This window comes from Phycodurus eques, chromosome 6, assembly GCF_024500275.1.
Source record: "Phycodurus eques isolate BA_2022a chromosome 6, UOR_Pequ_1.1, whole genome shotgun sequence".
NCBI classification, from domain to species: domain Eukaryota; kingdom Metazoa; phylum Chordata; class Actinopteri; order Syngnathiformes; family Syngnathidae; genus Phycodurus; species Phycodurus eques.
This window is the reverse complement of record NC_084530.1, coordinates 13,834,685-13,851,484: the sequence shown is the minus strand read 5'-3', so window position 1 is coordinate 13,851,484 and position 16,800 is coordinate 13,834,685. Positions and strand designations below refer to the sequence as shown.

Here is a 16,800-nt window from a genome sequence, read left to right as displayed (position 1 = left end):
TTTTCTTTTTCTCACAGTTCTACAAATTAAATTATTTCAGAGTTAAGTCGAGGCGGCACGGTGAAAGACTGGTCAGCATATCCGCATCACAGTCCTGAGGTTGGGGGTTTGAATCTAGGGTCCAAACTCCTGTGAGGTTTTCGCAGGGTCCTCTTACATTCCAAAAACATGCATGTTAGGTTGATTGAAGACTAAATTGCCCAAAAGTGTGAATGGTTGTTTCGTTGTCTATACTGTATACAGTCCCCTCCAAAAGTATTGGAACTGCAATGTCAAGTCCTTTGTTTTGGTTGTATACTGAAGACATTTGGGTTTCAGATCAAAAGAACCTGAAGACAGTTGGGTTTCAGATTCTTTTGATCTGAAACCCAAATGTCTTCAGTATACAACCAAAACAAACCAATTGACCTTGTCGTTGGCTGCAGCTCACCCACCACACGCTATGAGAACAAACGCTATAGAAAAAGGATGGCTGGATGTTAACGGTCCTGTGAAATAAAATTGCATCTTGAACAAATGACTCTTTGGACAGTTAAAATATTTACTAAATCATCAAGATTGGTAACTTTGTGTCATTATTGAAGAAGATGGGAAATTATCCATTTGTAAAACATTAATACAAAGTCCTGGATATCTTCATGACAAAACAATGTCAAAATAAAGCATGGTTTATTGACTCACATGAAGCAAATTTCCAGTCTTTTTTTTGCAAAATAGAGAAGGAACTTATTCATCTTCATATGTAACTCTGGCACGAGTGTTTGTAACTGTGGTCCATCACTTGATATGGTTACTTTGGTCCCACGTAAACTTCCTGAGACAAATAAATGGGCATAATGTACTTCAACCTCAACTCTGTAAACCGTAATTATCATAAGAATCAACAAAACAAAAAAAACATAGCTTTGCCTTACTCTTACTGTGATTTACATTAGAAAAACATTGTAAACAGTACAGACCCAGTACTTAAGGTAGGTCTGTGAGGTCAGGCAATAAGTAAGCAAATCAATTGACATCAGGTACATCAGCATAAAGTTAAATGGAAGTTGGTACATTCATTGATGCAGAAAAAAAAAATTGGAATTTACATAATACAATTGTGGAAAACTGTCATTGGACGAGCTGCCAAAACTTGTTGCAGTAATTTACCACTTGGAAACAACATGCCGAAGAACCACTATCACTGCTAATGTGTATGAATTATGCTTACTGTAATGAAGCCATTATCATTTCACGACAAACTAATATTCAATAATTCAATTTCAGGTAAAAGTACACTTTTCACTGAGTCATTTACTTAAACGTTTGCAGAATGGTTGTATGCAAGTACATACAAACAACCACATATAAACACCCACTGATCGCGGCAATAATACGATATTGTGCAACACCTCATGACTACACAGGGAAAGTCCCAATAATATTTTGAACAAAGCAGTTTATGGTTCCATATAACATCCGGTGCCACTAGAGGTCCCACTGGGGCACCAAAACGTTACCAACCTGCTGTGTAAACATGCTGGAAGCAGCTTTGACACATTAAGAGTTACCCCATTCTTTGACCCAGAGGTGACAAAAAAGTAACTCGGTGCTCACTAAACTTAAACCATTGTTTTGTTTCATAAATAAATAACAGATGCTATGTCAATGCATTTATACATTCAGACTCAAAATCCTCACGTATTCCATCACACACATTATCAACCATTAATGAAGGAAAAAGACACTAGCACCTCAATAAGACTTTGTGCACTGATCGATGAATCCAGTTGAGTCATCAGTGGTACTCTGCAATGTTCTTGTCCATAATTCGCCTCTAGGCTGCTTTTTTCTTCTTCCTTCCTTTGCCATAGCCTCTTCCAAACCACCCACCCTGCACCCCCGTGGCTTTTGCAGCGTTGTCAGGGTCACAAAAGGAGTCACCGGGACCAGCGTGGGGAGCTATGATGGCACGGGTGTGGCTGTTCTCATCCTCAGGCTGCAGAGGTGCGGCAAGGCTGAAGATAGGGTCTTCTGCCCTGAAGAGACAAAACAAAACATTTCATCAATACCTTGTCTGTTGGACTTAACGTGTTGGAGGAATAACAACAATACACCGATTTCTATCTACACATACATGACTCGGTCTCACACACACCAAGATGCTGAAATTCTATGAATATAATGAAACTCTGAGGTTGAACACAAGCTCAAGATTGCCCTCCCATTTGTCCCCATTTTGAAACAATTATCAGCATAGGAAATAATGGAATGGATAAATCTGTTCTAGGCTCAAACTGTCACCATCGTAAAATATAAACTGTACAGGAAAGGTTTGAAGCAACATATTTAATTGTCATACATGTATAAAAACAAGGAAACTGCTGTAATATGTTAAAAACAAAACACTAACATCTTAATGTCAAAGGCAAAGCTGTGATGTGAAGGTGATTGTTGACCCAGTTGCACCTCACGCATATCATTTTTCCAAAATGTATTTGTGACATACATGTAAATGAAATTAACCACTTTAAAATATAAAAAACAACAAAATACTTCATTTTGTTAACAACTCGAGTGACCAAGTGTCTCAGTCAAGCTGGTCAGAAGTGTTGGGACACTGATAAAATCTTATTGCTTTGAATGTCAAGTCTACATATTTAACCATAACTTGCAGTGTTATTCTCTAAACACCTGGGCCCTCATTTATCAAGCGTGCGTACGCTCAGAATTATGTGTTAAGTGTGTGCACGAACACTTCCATCCAGAGAATGGGATATATTAGTAATGGGTCCGGCAACACCAATGCGTCAACGCGTGTGCCGAGTACACGGGACGAAACCCCGTGCCGGTGCGCCTATCACTAAGTGAGTAGAGTGACCGATGCAGCCGGTGTATTGCTCGTACCTGTCACTGCATGACAACTTAGGGGAAATTGTGTTTAAAAGGACGTGCATCTCTCAAGTGGATGCGTCTCTGCCAAAAAAAAATCACAGATCTTTTGAAGCACAATTTCTTCCCTTCAAGCCATTGTGATACAGACCCCAAAAGAAAAAAGGTTTTCCACCACGTGGGACCATTTTGGTCTCATATCCCCCCCAATAGCATCAGCAATCCTGTTCCTCTGAGTTTCCGCTTAACCCATCAGTATTAAAATCCATTTCAAAGTAACTATAATTTAAATGATTCATTTCATTGACTGAAACTTAAATGTCGCATAAGTTTGACTGAAACATCCTAAGTAAATAAAACCACCTTCTTGCACAAAGCGATCGAGGCGTGGAAAATAAGTCACAATTTATACAATATTCTTTTAGGAAGGCTATTTCATTTTTTTAACATCAAGCTTCCAGGAAGCTTGCGTTGGACCAGCTAGTGCTGAATTGCATTATGAGCCACCACATTTTGAAAGGTTTGTGAAAATGGTTAGATATGGTTGCGAAATTTAATTAAGTTAATCTTAAAATGTAAGTATATTTAAACCTCTTTTGGCGGTCGTTACAGTTTTTAGGCACACAAGCCCCACCAGTGCCTTGTGTGAGAGAGTTCTCCAAAGCTGGAGAAATTACTTTGAAAAACACCACCTAAATCCCAAAACACTAGTAAAACCTTTTTTAAATAAATGTATGAAAAACAATTTTAAAACTTTCTGCCTCAGACACAAATCAATAAGCAACATCACACTATCACAACACACAGTACCAACACTGTATCAATAGTTTTCCTAATGTGCCACAACGCTTCATGAGGCCTCATCAACCCATCACTGGGACTTCTCAAGTTGGACTGTGTAAATTTACAATTAGCTCTCACCAGGAGTACACACAAAACCTTGTGGTAGAACAGTGAAACTGCACATAGAACGCACTAAGAGGGGCACCAAAGTCATCCGAGTGCATATCGAGCTGCTGTCATCACTGTGATTTGTGGTGTACGGAGACACATTCTAAATTTCAGTCGTACGAACAAATTTAGAACCTGTTCTACGCACTCTTTGATAAATGAGGGCCTTGGTGTTGAGGGAGTTCTTTCGAATAAGTGTTGCAAAAACTCTACCATTATCAAAACAAACAATTAATCCTCTGACGCTGGCTGAGCTAAGAGAATGTGACTTCCTGGCACATTTTCCCCATGAATTTTGGTTGAATTCAGAGTTATACAACATAACGGAAGCATTTGACACGTATTGACATACCTGTCATAAACAGGAATCTGGATATTAAGTTCTTCCATGAGAAGACTCATGACATCATCACACTTGGCATTGATTTTTAGTACAGCGAAGTCATCTTTTGGTGTCCACTAAAACAAAAGAGCTCATTTGCAGTATTGAATATTGGTCAATACACTTACGCAGGACTTCAGCTCAAGACCAATTACAGTATATTACATTTTTATTCACAATACTCTACCTGGAGGTTAATGATGTACAGTTTGGGTCTTTTGCTTGCTGGTCTGTTCATGCACCACAGACAAGCATATTTCTTCAGCACCTGTACACAGAGAAGGAAAACTACAGTGGCCATAGAGGACCACAATGCATCCCACAAGACAACCTCTAATTGTACATGAAAAATGTATGTGTACTAAAAATAATTTTAAATGGTAAAGATAATTATACCTTTAGTGGGCCAAAGAAGAAAATATTGAATTTTGGTCTAGATCCATTGGAAACTTTGATTCCATGGAAGGAGAATGTGTTTTGGGGGTCCAGTGTAAGCACTACTACTACCCACAGCACATGTACATTGAATCTATGGGAACTAATTTTATAACGTAAATTCTAAATTGATCTGAATAAGGCCCATGTCCGATGTTGGGATCTTATAAACACTGCAGAATTAACAATTAACAAAAACATGAAACAAAGTGGTTGATAGGAGGTGCTACCTTCAGACTGGAACCTAAGCAGAGGATAACGTCAGCCGCCTTGGCTGCCTCCGCAGCTCCCTTCCAGTTTAGAGGTTGCTCCAGGGTTCCTCGTTCCCCAAAGTGCACTATTGTGTCCCTGAGTTCACTGCCGCAGTGGCAGCACCTGCGGCCCGTGGCATGCCGATGGAGGGATGTGCGTTCTGTCACATCGAACAAACGCACATATTCCCTGACTGGAGAACAAGACGTACACACCTGAAAGACATAGGCAAAAGCAGCATGTCAAAAGAGCATAATAATGCAAGTACATCCTTTTTAAGAACAATTCACTTTAAATTCTAATTGTAAGAAAAATAAATATTGATGTTGTAATGTAGAATATATAATATATATATATAATAATAATAATACAGATCTTAAATAAAAAATATAATTAAAACAGACTCAAGCTCTGTTCACTATAATTGCACTTAACTATTAAGCATTTAGCTCAGAGGTATAAACAGTATTTAATGCTTGAACAGGAAATACTCTGCCTATCAAGTTTCCAAGAGTGGATAACGAGAAAACCTTTCGTGACACAAAATTACATGGTTTGGTTCAACATTTTTGGATTTAAATATACAATGTTTAATTCCATTTTGTTTTATGTGTCATTTTTACAATAAACTTCAAATGAGTGTGATGAATAAACCGCTTGAAACAAGCATGGTTTGCCTCTTATTTGGAAGACTGTACACGTGAGAGCGTGATAATAGGCGCAGAGGAATTAAGGGCGGATCGGTTAACAAAGTCCACAGTTCGGTTCATATCACGGTTTTGTGGTCACAGTTTTCGGTTTGGTCCAGTATACGTTCACTATAGGGCTGCAACTAACGATTATTTTAATATTAGATTAATCTGTCTAGTTTTTTTGAATTAATCGGTGAATCGGATTAAAAATAAATTTCAATTTCCATCTCTATTCAAAAACAGGACATTATTTTAAATTGACAGCCACGATTCTGTCTCTGAGCTCAGTCATGGCAGTTCCTTTGACCTCATCAGAATCATCTTTATTTTGCCACTGTATGGCAAGAATCCATACAGTCGGTAGCAGGATTGCTACATTACTGCAAAGCTTTCCCTAATCCTGTGACTATCATCTCCTTAACGTCGACTGCAAATTTTGTGGGGATGTTGTTCAACCCCTAGTGTGTGTGTGTCTGTGTCACCTCAATGAACATGTTTCCATGAAGTTCAGACAAGGCGTGTCTGGGAAGACCACTACGTAGATGAAGTCCATCACAGTTTTGAGACACGACATGCTTGACCTTTATAAATGGACACAATTTTAAACAGTGGTGACATACTTACCATTGTATAGTTCTACAAATGGGAAGAACATACCAGCATTTCCTTATAAAGCATCCTAATGCACGTGTGTGTGAGCGTCGGTTCTGCTTTGCTCAGGTCAGATGAGCTGTTTATAAAGAGGCACAATGGAAATCGTGGCTGGTCCCATTAAACAAATTAAAGCACAATTAAAATCACATCATAACAGAGAATAGGCATGTCACCTGACTGCATGACCCTTCTGCAGTTGTGTCCAAACACCATTGGGCCCTCGGTAGTCAGGGATGGACGCTGCCTACAATTAAAAACAGTAATAGCCAGGCAGAAATGGCGAGGCAAAAAGGCAAAGAACCATCTGTGTTTATCTTACTGTACTTATTCCAGCTCCAGTGTAAACCACTAAGTGTTTTGCTTGTTTGACTGCCACAGCCAGCTGCCACACTTTACTCTTCAGGTCATCAGCAGTATCAAACACCTGTAAGAAATAAAATATATATATTTTTAATATAAAGCCTGCATAAAATAATGATTAATCATCCGTCCATCCATTTCTATAGCACTTTTCCTCATTAGGGTCATGGGTGAGCTGAGGCCTAGCACGGCTAACCCTATCAGGTCACATATATAGACAAACAAACCATTCAGATTCATTTTGACAAACGTGCTTCAAGCTTGCTTTGGGGCAAGCGTGTGTGAACCTGTCTTACCTCCTCTTGCTTCCTCTTGAGTTCATTTCTGCGGAACTTCCTCTTGCAGAGCTCCTCCGCCGTGTCTCTGTGCAGCAAAAGCACGGAAACCTCCTCCTCGGACCTCTCAGACTCGGGTTTTTTCAGGATCCGTCCAACCTTAAGTTCACAAGTGAAGACCAGCCACGGTCAACTACAACTGGACTACCGCCGACTCATTTTTCTCTTTTAGCTTACCAGCCTAATGATCTCCCTCTCGTTTTCTCTTTGCAGTATCTTGGCCTTTTCTAAAGCTTTTCTCTCCGCCCGGGAAGAGACAGCCGCAGTCCGTCTCATTTGCCATTACGATGCGGCTGCGTTTTCAAAACAAAGCTCCTTTCAACTACAGCGGACGGATGTTTATGTAAACTGACGCTAAAGCGTGTAGCGACCCCTGCAGCTCGGAGTGCGCACATTCTTACAAATGGCTTTGTCAGTAAAGGCTTTCGTTTACTGTGGAACGTAACCCAAATTTGTACGTAGCACGTCAAAAGTAAAAAAAAGGTGGCAAAAGTATTTACACTTACGTAGAGGTAGAGCTACAGTAAAAACTACACTGAAATGTGAAATGTTCTTAAAGCTAAAAAAAGAAAAAGAAAGAAAAACAATAAGAGGAGATGACACAATGCTGATTAAGCCATTCAGCTCCTCGAACATCTTGCTGTATTTGTCAGGTTCTTATTTTTGTAATATTTAGTGAATGCCATATTAATTTCCCGTGCGGGCCCGGTTGGTGGCGCACGGAAATGACGCATGCCCCTCAAACCATAGTAAAACCGTTGCAGAATCATCTAAGGGGTATTGCCTGTCATATTGAAGCGACGGCTCTGTTCTTTTGTTGTAATGCAGAATTTGAGTTTAGGGGGCGCCAAAGGTTACATAGTATAGCTTTATTTATTTTTTTTGCCCTGTTCGGCTGTTAGGTCAAGCAGAATGGAAAATCTGTATCTCTTTCATGCCGGAACAGTTTTACTGCGTCACAGTGGAGTTTTTAAGACATACTATAGCTTTACATTATAACAAAAGTAAAAAGCACAAATGGTATATGGTATCCATTTTGAAAACTTGGCACAAAGGAGAAAATAACCATTTCTGTACACAAAAAAGTTGAATTATTATATGAATAAGGCCTAACAATGCCTCGCTATTCCCCGATGAGTCAGCGTGAGCCGGAAGTGACTATTTCACTGCCAAGACCTAATGCCTGTGCCACAAAACACTCGCTTTTACGGTTTATGGGAGCATTTGTTTTGCGTTATGGGCTGTACATACAGTTTGTCAATGAAGGGTTCTTAGTTTTTACGGCATCCCAAAGACACATGAAGCGCGCTGAACGCTTACATGCAGCCATATGTTTGCTTTTGGCACTTTATATAGTAAGCGTATGACACTTAACTTATAATTACCATTATATTAGATATCATATTTTTCAAATTGAATATTTGGCAAAAACAAAGGTTAAATCTCACATTAGCTAATAACTTGCATGTCACTTATACGTGATGCCTGTTACTTTTGGTGATATTTTACCTCTTAAGTAGGCCTACTATCGTATACAAATTACAAATGGATATGAGCCTTAAACTATGTAAATGTCACGTATGAAGACATTTCGCTGTCTGAACATTTTCCAGTCAACAATTAAATGATTAACAGATTTATTAAAAAAGAAAAACCTATAATTCCATTACAGCAAGCTGGCAATTTTTTGACTTGAGTTCGTTGTCACATTTCTGTTGGGCCAATTATGTATTACTCGTGCACTCACTGCAGTTGTCTCGCCATGCTGCACTATTTGCATATACTGGCCACTCATGCCAGAGTAGCATCTGCTCCATTTGCACACTGATTGAGGAGTATCTGTAACATTTGCACAACCAACATTGTCCCAGATGATCGCACTACTCGTCACTTTAAACCGCATACACTCCTTGAAGTCTCGGCGCCCTTTGCACAATGGTCATTGCACCGGACTATTGCAATATTAGTCATTCGAACTGCTCTAGGTGCTAGAGGACTCTGCATCTTTTTGCACAATTGTTTTTTGTCAATGTCTTTATGTCTCCAAAGTTTTCTGTAAATTGACTGTCTGTTGTACTAGAGCGGCTCCAACTACCGGAGACAAATTCCTTGTGTTTTGGACATACTTGGCAAATAAAGATGATTCTGATTCTGATCACACAGCTATAAGTATTGAGTAGAAGCACCCTTTTGAGCTAATACAGCCATGCAAGTTTTTCACACCTGCTTTTGGGGATCCTCTGCCATTGGTCTCATCAGACCACAGAATCTTATTTCTCACCATCTTGGAGTCCTTCAGGTGTTTTTTAGCAAACTCTATGCAGGCTTTCATGTGTCTTGCGCTGAGGAGAGGCTTCCATCAGGCCACTTTGTCATAAAGCCCCGACTGGTGGAGGGCTGCAGTGATGGGTGACTTTCTAGAACTTTCTCCCATCTCCCGACTGCATCTCTGGAGCTCAGCCACAGTCATCTTTGGGTTCTTCTTTACTTCTCTCAACAAGACTCTTCTACCCCGATTAATCAGTTTGGCCGGATGGCCAGCTCTAGGAAGGGTTCTGGTCGTCCCAAGCGTCTTCCATTTAAGGATTATGGAGGACACTGTGCTCTTGGGAACCTTAGGTGCAGCAGAATTTAATTTTTTTGTAACCTTGGCCAGATCTGTGCCTTGCCACAATTCTGTCTCTGAGCTCATCAGGCAGTTCCTTTGACCTCATCAGAATCATCTTTATTTTGCCAAGTATGTCCAAAACAAACTGTACATGTCACAGTACTCACAGATAATTATGTGAAAATGTTTATTATCGAACTAATAATACATAACATACCTACAAATATAAATACACAAACTTAACTCTGGATTAAAAAAAACGAGAGGCATTTTAGGTAGATATATAAAGCAAACCAATAACAGGCCAGATAATTAAGGCAACACTTGGGGAGAGTGGATTTACATATTTAGGTACGAAAGTCCAAACAAGGGCCTCGAAATACTGTAACGTATCACTGAATCAGTCAGTTGCTCAGATTCTTCAAAGACAATAATTCTGTAGTGCCTGTACTTTCCATCTTGAAATGAGGAAACACTGGGCGACCGACCATCCATCCATCCATCCATTTCTTGAGCCCCTTATCCTCACTAGGGTCGCGGGAGTTCTGGAGCCAATCCCAGCTATCATCGGGCAGGAGGTGGGGTACGCCCTGAACCAGTTGCCAGCCAATCGCAGGGCACATATAAACAAACGACCGAAAAAAAAATAAAAAATAAACTGCTTCATAAGTTATTTCACGAGAGCAAATAGTGACTGGCATAGCTATGATGTTTATATTTATTGATCCCCACACAAAACTGTCAATTTGCAGGCCACCAGAAACCAGTTCTGTAATTTATACGGGAAATCAGACACTACAGTAGTTCAAAGCGAGCCCAACTTTGGTAAATGTAGATAAAAAAGTTTTTAGTGGGGCCAAATGAACAAGTGTCATCGGGGTCTGCTGGAGTACCATCTCTGAGAAATCGCTGCAGGCTTTGTTCTCGACTGGCCACGCTTGGTTTCGAGCGGCTGCTCACTAGTAAATCCTGTCTTGTGTTTAGTCGTCACAACTCCTGTGCGTCTTTCTGACACCTTTTTCTGGATCCTGGAGGGTAAAACAAGACAATGGTTTAGCTGCTGACAAAAGGTTCCGTCTGTGGGACAAAATGTTTAATTTAATAAAAGCCACCTGCAACATTGACTCTCTTCCTCTCTTCAAGAGACTCTCTTCAGACTCAAAACCAACCTATCCAAGACTGCCTACTCCCTTTCCTGAACCTGCATTTCGACTTCCATGTGTATGTACACTTATATGCATCTTCATGCAATTTTACATTATTTTATTAATTTTCTCTGAGATTTTAACCACTATTTTATTGTTCAGTGTCTTTGGGTTTCTTGGAAGGCACTTGAAATAAAATATATTATTATTAAGACTATATTGTTACCTAAGATGCATACAGTATCGCACAAACATAAGTATGCATTCATTCACATTGGTGTATGAAATGTGTGTGTGAATGGGTGAATGTGAGGCTTTGTAAAGCACTCTGGGGACTGTGAAGTGCAGTCCATCCATCCATTTTCTGAGCTGCTTCTCCTCACTAGGGTCGTGGGCGTGCTGGAGCCTATCCCAGCTGTCATCGGGCAGGAGGCGGGGTACACCCTGAACTGGTTGCCAGCCAATCGCAGGGCACATACAAATACACAACCATTCGCACTCACAGTCACACCTACGGGCAATTTAGAGTCCCCAATTAATGCATGTTTTTGGGATGTGGGAGGAAACCGGAGTGCCCGGAGAAAACCCAAGCAGGCACGGGGAGAACATGCAAACTCCACACAGGCGGGGCCGGGGATTGAACCCCGGTCCTCAGAACTGTGAGGCTGACGTTCTAACCAGTCGTCTACCGTGTCACCAAGTGCAGTCCATTTACCATTTAAATATTTTATCATACAGTATATTTTAGTGGGACAACACTGAAGATATGACACTTTTCTACAAAGTAGTCAATGTGTAAATGCAAAAATAACTCAACACACAGCCATTAATGTCTATACACCAGGCAACAAACGTGAGTACACCCCTAAGTGAAACTGTCCAAATTGGGCCCTTGTTAGCCAGTTTCCATCCTTGGGCATGTGACTTGTTAGTGTGAAAAAGCCTCAGGTGTTAAATTTGGTGTTATCACTATAACAAAAATATTTACATAAATAGAGCAGGCTACTCACTTTTGTGAGATAGTGTATCCACATATTTCATGTGGACATTGTTCTTGTATACTAGGCTTAGAGGTCTCAGGAAATGCGCTGACAACAACTGAATACTCACAAGATGCCTCTTTTAGTCTGTAGAGACTTTTGTGTTCCAGCAGACAAAAAACTCTTTCCTTTTGGACAGTTTGTGTGGCCCATCTGAAGAAACAAAAACACGTCAGATTTGTCTCTGTGTATTTCCCGCAGATGCAGCACAGAAATGCGCATACTCTCACATTTGAATCTTTGCCGACTATAACCAAAAGCTGTGCTGACAAATGAATAAATGAATCTTTTTCAATACTATAATGATGCAGACAACCCGGTGTCCTGTTTTCAACAGAACTGGACACACATGTTCATTTAAGTGTTGGTTTGCCTTTAATTGACTAGTGAGTAACCTTAGGAGCTGATTTTCCATGTCTGCTCCCTGCTCCTTTTGGCAGCTTATCATGCTCAATAAATGGCTGACAAGTGCATTGGTGTGTTTAGCGACTTTTTTTTCACTTCACCTACATCATTGACTGAACTAATGTCTCCTCAATGCTCCTTGCAAGTGTTTTCATTCTGTATTTGTGTTGTTTGGCTGCTTGTCCTGTTCAATAAACAGCTGAAAGTCCTTTTTCCTCCTTTTTCCACTTAACGCGAGCAGGGATGCATCTGATGCTCGCTCGTGACTAAAATTTTGTTTCACAATGCAAAAAAAACAAAAACATTTTGACCAAGTGACATACAATTACAAAAATATCACACAGCCATATGTATTCAGACCCTTTGTTCAGTATTTAGTAGAAGCACCCGTTTGAGCTAATACAGCCATGAGTCTTTTTGGGAACAATGTAACAAGTTTTTCACATCTGGATTTGGGGATCCTCTGCCATTCCTCCTTGCAGATCCTCTCCAGTTCTGACAGGTTGGATGGTGAACGTTGGTAGACAGCCATTTTCAGGTCTCTCCAGAGATGCTCAATTGGGTTTAAGTCAGGGCTCTGGCTGGGCCATTCAAGAACAGTCACGGAGTTGTTCTGAAGCCACTCCTTCGTTATTTTAGCTCTGTGCTTAGGGTCAGTCTTATTGGAAGGTGAACCTTCAGCCCAGTCTGAGGTTCTGAGCACTCTGGAGAAGGTTTACGTCCAGGATATCCCTGTACATGGCCGCATTCAGCTTTCCTTCAATTCAGTTGTCCTGTCCCTGCAGCGGAAAAACACCCCCACAGCATGATGCAGCCACCACCATTCTTCACCGTTGGTACTGAAAAACTCCATGCGGGCTTTCATGTGTCTTGCACTGAGGAGAGGCTTCCGTCGAGCCACTCTGCCATTAAACCCCGACTGGTGGAGGGCTGTCGTGATGGTTGACTTTCCACAACTCCTGACTGCATCTCTGGAGCTCAGCCACAGTGATCTTTGGGTTCTTCTTTACCTCTCACACCAAGGCTCTTATCCCCGATTGCTCAGTTTGGCAAGACGGCCAGCTCTAAGAAGGGTTCTGTTAGTCCCAAACATCTTCCATTTAAAGATTATGGAGGCCACTGTGCTCTTAGGAACCTTAAGTGCAGCATAAACGTTTTATGTAACCTTGGCCAGATCTGTGCCTTGCCACAATTCTGATTCTGAGCTCTTCAGGCAGTTCCTTTGACCTCATGATTCTCATTTGCTCTGACATGCAGTGTGAGCTGTAAGGTCTTATATAGACAGGTGTGTGGCTTTCCTAATCGATTTCAATCAGTATAATGAAACACAGCTGTACTCCAATGAAGGTGTAGAACCATCTCAAGGATGATCAGAAGAAATGGACAGCACCAGAGTTAAATATGAGTGTCACAGCAAAGGGTCTGAAGACTTATGGCTGTGTGATATTTCAGTTTTTCATCTTTAATAAATCTGTAAAAATGTCAACAGTTCCGTTTTTTTCTGTCAATACGGGGTGCTGTGTGTACATTAATGAGGAAAAAATGAACTTAAACTATTTTAGCAAATGGCTGCAATATAACAAAGAGTGAACATTTTAAGGGGTTCTGAATACTTCCCGTACCCACTGAAACTTGAAAAATTGGGGGACTCGTAAGCCAAGGTACCACTCTTTGAAAGCTCACAGTTACTTTAGCAGTGTTTCACACATGGTTTGAATGAAACCCGTCAGTTACCTGTCGTCTGAGCACTCTCTTCCTTGCCTGCTCTCTGTCCAAATTAATCAGCTGCATCCTTTCAGCCACTGACAAGCAGAAGAAGATGTCGTAAATCTCGTAACGCGACGCTCGCAGCTGGAGGAGGGAAACAATCATACTTCAGATACTGTGAAATCTCAGTATCTGGTGTGGGTAATTTGCTATTTAAGGAATAAATGCACGTTGAAAAGAGGCAGCTCAACATATGGGTTCAACATGGGTGATGTAATACCTGCCGAGAGACTTGCTGCAGGAATATACGATCATTTTGGCTACAGATTTCACCTCTGGGACTAGGCAGCTGCAAAGCCTGCATGAATTTTTGTGTCTCCTGCAAGAAAAACACAATCATAGGAGAAAACACATATTTAAATTGTAACATTAAAATTGAAGGAATTCATTTGAATGCCTCATATGCTGTCACGATTGTTTCGTCTAAAGCAGCATACACATACCAATAATTGGGCTGAATTTGAGCATTTTCACCGACATCATAAAAGTCAGCAAAGGCCTACAAGATTATATCAGTTCAATGTAAAATTTTGTGTGGTCAACAAAGAGGACTCCATGATTGTGACTTAAAACGTAATGGTAGCCAATTACAAAGCTCTCATGTTGTAATATTGATCTGACCTAAACTTATGTCAGTGGCCAATCCTTGAATGCCCCCTGGAGGTCATTGATGTTTTAATTTTTGTCTAAAATGCTAGAGAATAATTTTTAGCTGGGATGGGCTCCAGCACACCCATGACCCTAGTGAGGCTAAGCGGTACAGAAAATGGATGGATACAGTACTCAGTATACAATACACAAGTATATACAATAAATCAACAAGTCATGTAAATGGGCACATTGCTCCATCTTGTGATCGGATCGGTGATCGGTTATCGTTTTTTTAAACTTGCTGATCGGTGATTGGCCCCAAAAATCCTGATCGTGCAAAGCTTAGTAGTTACGAGATAATCTGACATTTAGACTCCTTCTTGTCTTCCAAGCTATCCACAGTGGATAGGGGACTCTGCCATGCCACAAACAGTTAAAATCTGCGACAAACTGATGTAGGGCTGTAGGGGAGACAAAAAGGAGAAAAAATAAATAAAATAAAATAATAATAAAATAAAATCGGCTATGTCAACCACAAAAATTAGTCGATGCAAAAATGTCTCCCTCGAGGCAAAAAACCCCACCTGTAACAGTTTGGCCACTGTCCATGTTTACCGCTTGGACATTTGCTGCAGACGGACAAATTGAGTTTTTCAAAGAATAATGGAGGATAGGTTAAAAACAAAAACAAAAAATTCACATATTTACGAATGCCGAACCACTGTTCACTGCACTCTATCTTCTTTGTATTTTCCGGCAGTCCGGATGCCATGTGGCAATATGCTGCCTTTCTCAGGCCAGTCTTGGTACACTAACAAGACATCTGGTTTGAGGGAGGGGACTCACGATTGTCAGTGGAGACATTGTGATGTGTGTGTGGTGTCTTGAGAAGGACATCTCTAGTACACCACACACCGTAACAGAAGCAAGCACACACTTGCCGATATTTTCCTCGTCATTGTGTCTCACAGTGTAAAAATCGTCTAAGATGTCAAAAATACGGTATGAGTGCACCCCTCTTTCAACAATTATGGCAGATGTGACAATGGCAGGCTTCACTCACCCTGATGGTGCCCACTAGCTGTGCCACTCTCGCAGTCCTGAGCAGTCTGCGTGTCAGGTAGCCTTTGACAGCAGCTAACAGCAGGGGGCGGCAGTGCTCTAGGTGAGAGCTGAGGGGCTAATGAAGAGGGAACGAGTGATGAGCAGGGTGAATAATGAAAACAAGAGAGGAAGAGAGGAGAATACTAATTCTATCAGTGACAACCAATTAATTTCCCACAGACTCTCAAGGTCTTTTGGTTGGCATATGTTTAGTGCATCCATGCACGTGCACTGTTTTAATACAGAATCAAAGAACTGATAGGTTGTTGTCACTCACTTGTTGATGATAGTTAAGCCTGAGAGGCTAATATTTTTTCGAGCACGATAGCATACATTAAAGAGCTGAGATAACATAGGTTAGGGGAACTTACTATTTGTTTCCTTGAAAGGGTAGACCAATTGGTGATGAACAGACACAGATAAACAACAGAAGGTTTCATATCAGTGACAAACACAATAGTAATACCTGAGAGAGCTTTGAGAATGTCACAGTGTCCCCAAGATGAGAGCCTGACAGAGAGCACGGGAAGGACGAGCTCTGGAGCAAGCAGTAACGCACTGTGAGTGCCTAAGAAGGGAAGTCAGGCAGACATGAGGTCGCAGAATAGTAAGACAGGACCATGCGTGTGTGAATGTATGAGCACCAGCATCATTTGGGAGCAGACAAGGTTGGCAAATATTGAATTGGAAAGGAGAGCAAATGAGGCAGGAGGAAGAAATTAATTGAGGGTAGAGAGAAAGAGGCAGAAGTGCAGGTATGGGGCACAGGAAAGGGACGATGGGGATAATGAGACAGGAGAGAATGTAGAAATAATACAGCCAGAGAGCAAAAAGGACAGCGGAAGAGGCATGAGACAAAACAAAGAGAGGGATGAGAGAGACAAAGAAAAAGAAATCATTAGCAGTGGCACATGGCAGGACGATCTGGCACTTAACAACGGACACTCATGAATTAAACAAATTATCCTTTTCTTTTCTGTCAATTCCCTGGCTCCCCTCCTCCCTCGAAGCAAAGGCTCTAGCCAGCTTGGCCTCCCATCTCACAAATCACAGCAGGGTGGAGGGGAGGCGAAAATAAGCATTTTTATTTTCACAGCTTAAGTTCATTATATTGTTGTGAAGGATATATCAATTAAACAGAGTCCGTTATTAACAGGGCGAAAACACCGACCGAGAACATGTACTGATACAAGCTGGAGATGGAGGAA

General features: G+C 41.0%; 2 protein-coding genes across 4 annotated transcripts in view; both read right to left on the bottom strand.

Annotated features, from left to right (window-relative positions):
* Positions 1–631: 631 nt before the first annotated feature.
* Positions 632–7,393, bottom strand: sirt7 (sirtuin 7). The gene is given in 11 exon segments (XM_061679188.1): positions 632–2,018; positions 4,175–4,281; positions 4,392–4,472; positions 4,870–5,106; positions 6,066–6,164; positions 6,241–6,313; positions 6,411–6,481; positions 6,557–6,661; positions 6,894–7,031; positions 7,110–7,190; positions 7,192–7,393. Coding segments are annotated over 11 exon segments (1,218 nt in total). The 5' UTR covers positions 7,216–7,393; the 3' UTR covers positions 632–1,816.
* A 1,584-nt stretch (positions 7,394–8,977) lies between these two features.
* cp110 (centriolar coiled-coil protein 110) overlaps positions 8,978–16,800 on the bottom strand; it is a 26,817-nt gene continuing 18,994 nt past the window's right edge. The window contains exons 5-10 of one of the 3 annotated variants that reach the window (XM_061679184.1): positions 16,059–16,160; positions 15,552–15,668; positions 14,118–14,216; positions 13,865–13,981; positions 11,796–11,878; positions 8,978–10,568 (exon numbers count right to left, since the gene is read on the bottom strand). In XM_061679184.1, coding sequence (XP_061535168.1) covers positions 10,412–10,568; positions 11,796–11,878; positions 13,865–13,981; positions 14,118–14,216; positions 15,552–15,668; positions 16,059–16,160 — 675 coding nt within the window. In that variant the 3' untranslated portion in view covers positions 8,978–10,411. The remainder of the gene's footprint in view (positions 10,569–11,795; positions 11,879–13,864; positions 13,982–14,117; positions 14,217–15,551; positions 15,669–16,058; positions 16,161–16,800) is intronic. The other 2 variants (XM_061679185.1, XM_061679186.1) reach the window with 2 other exon arrangements.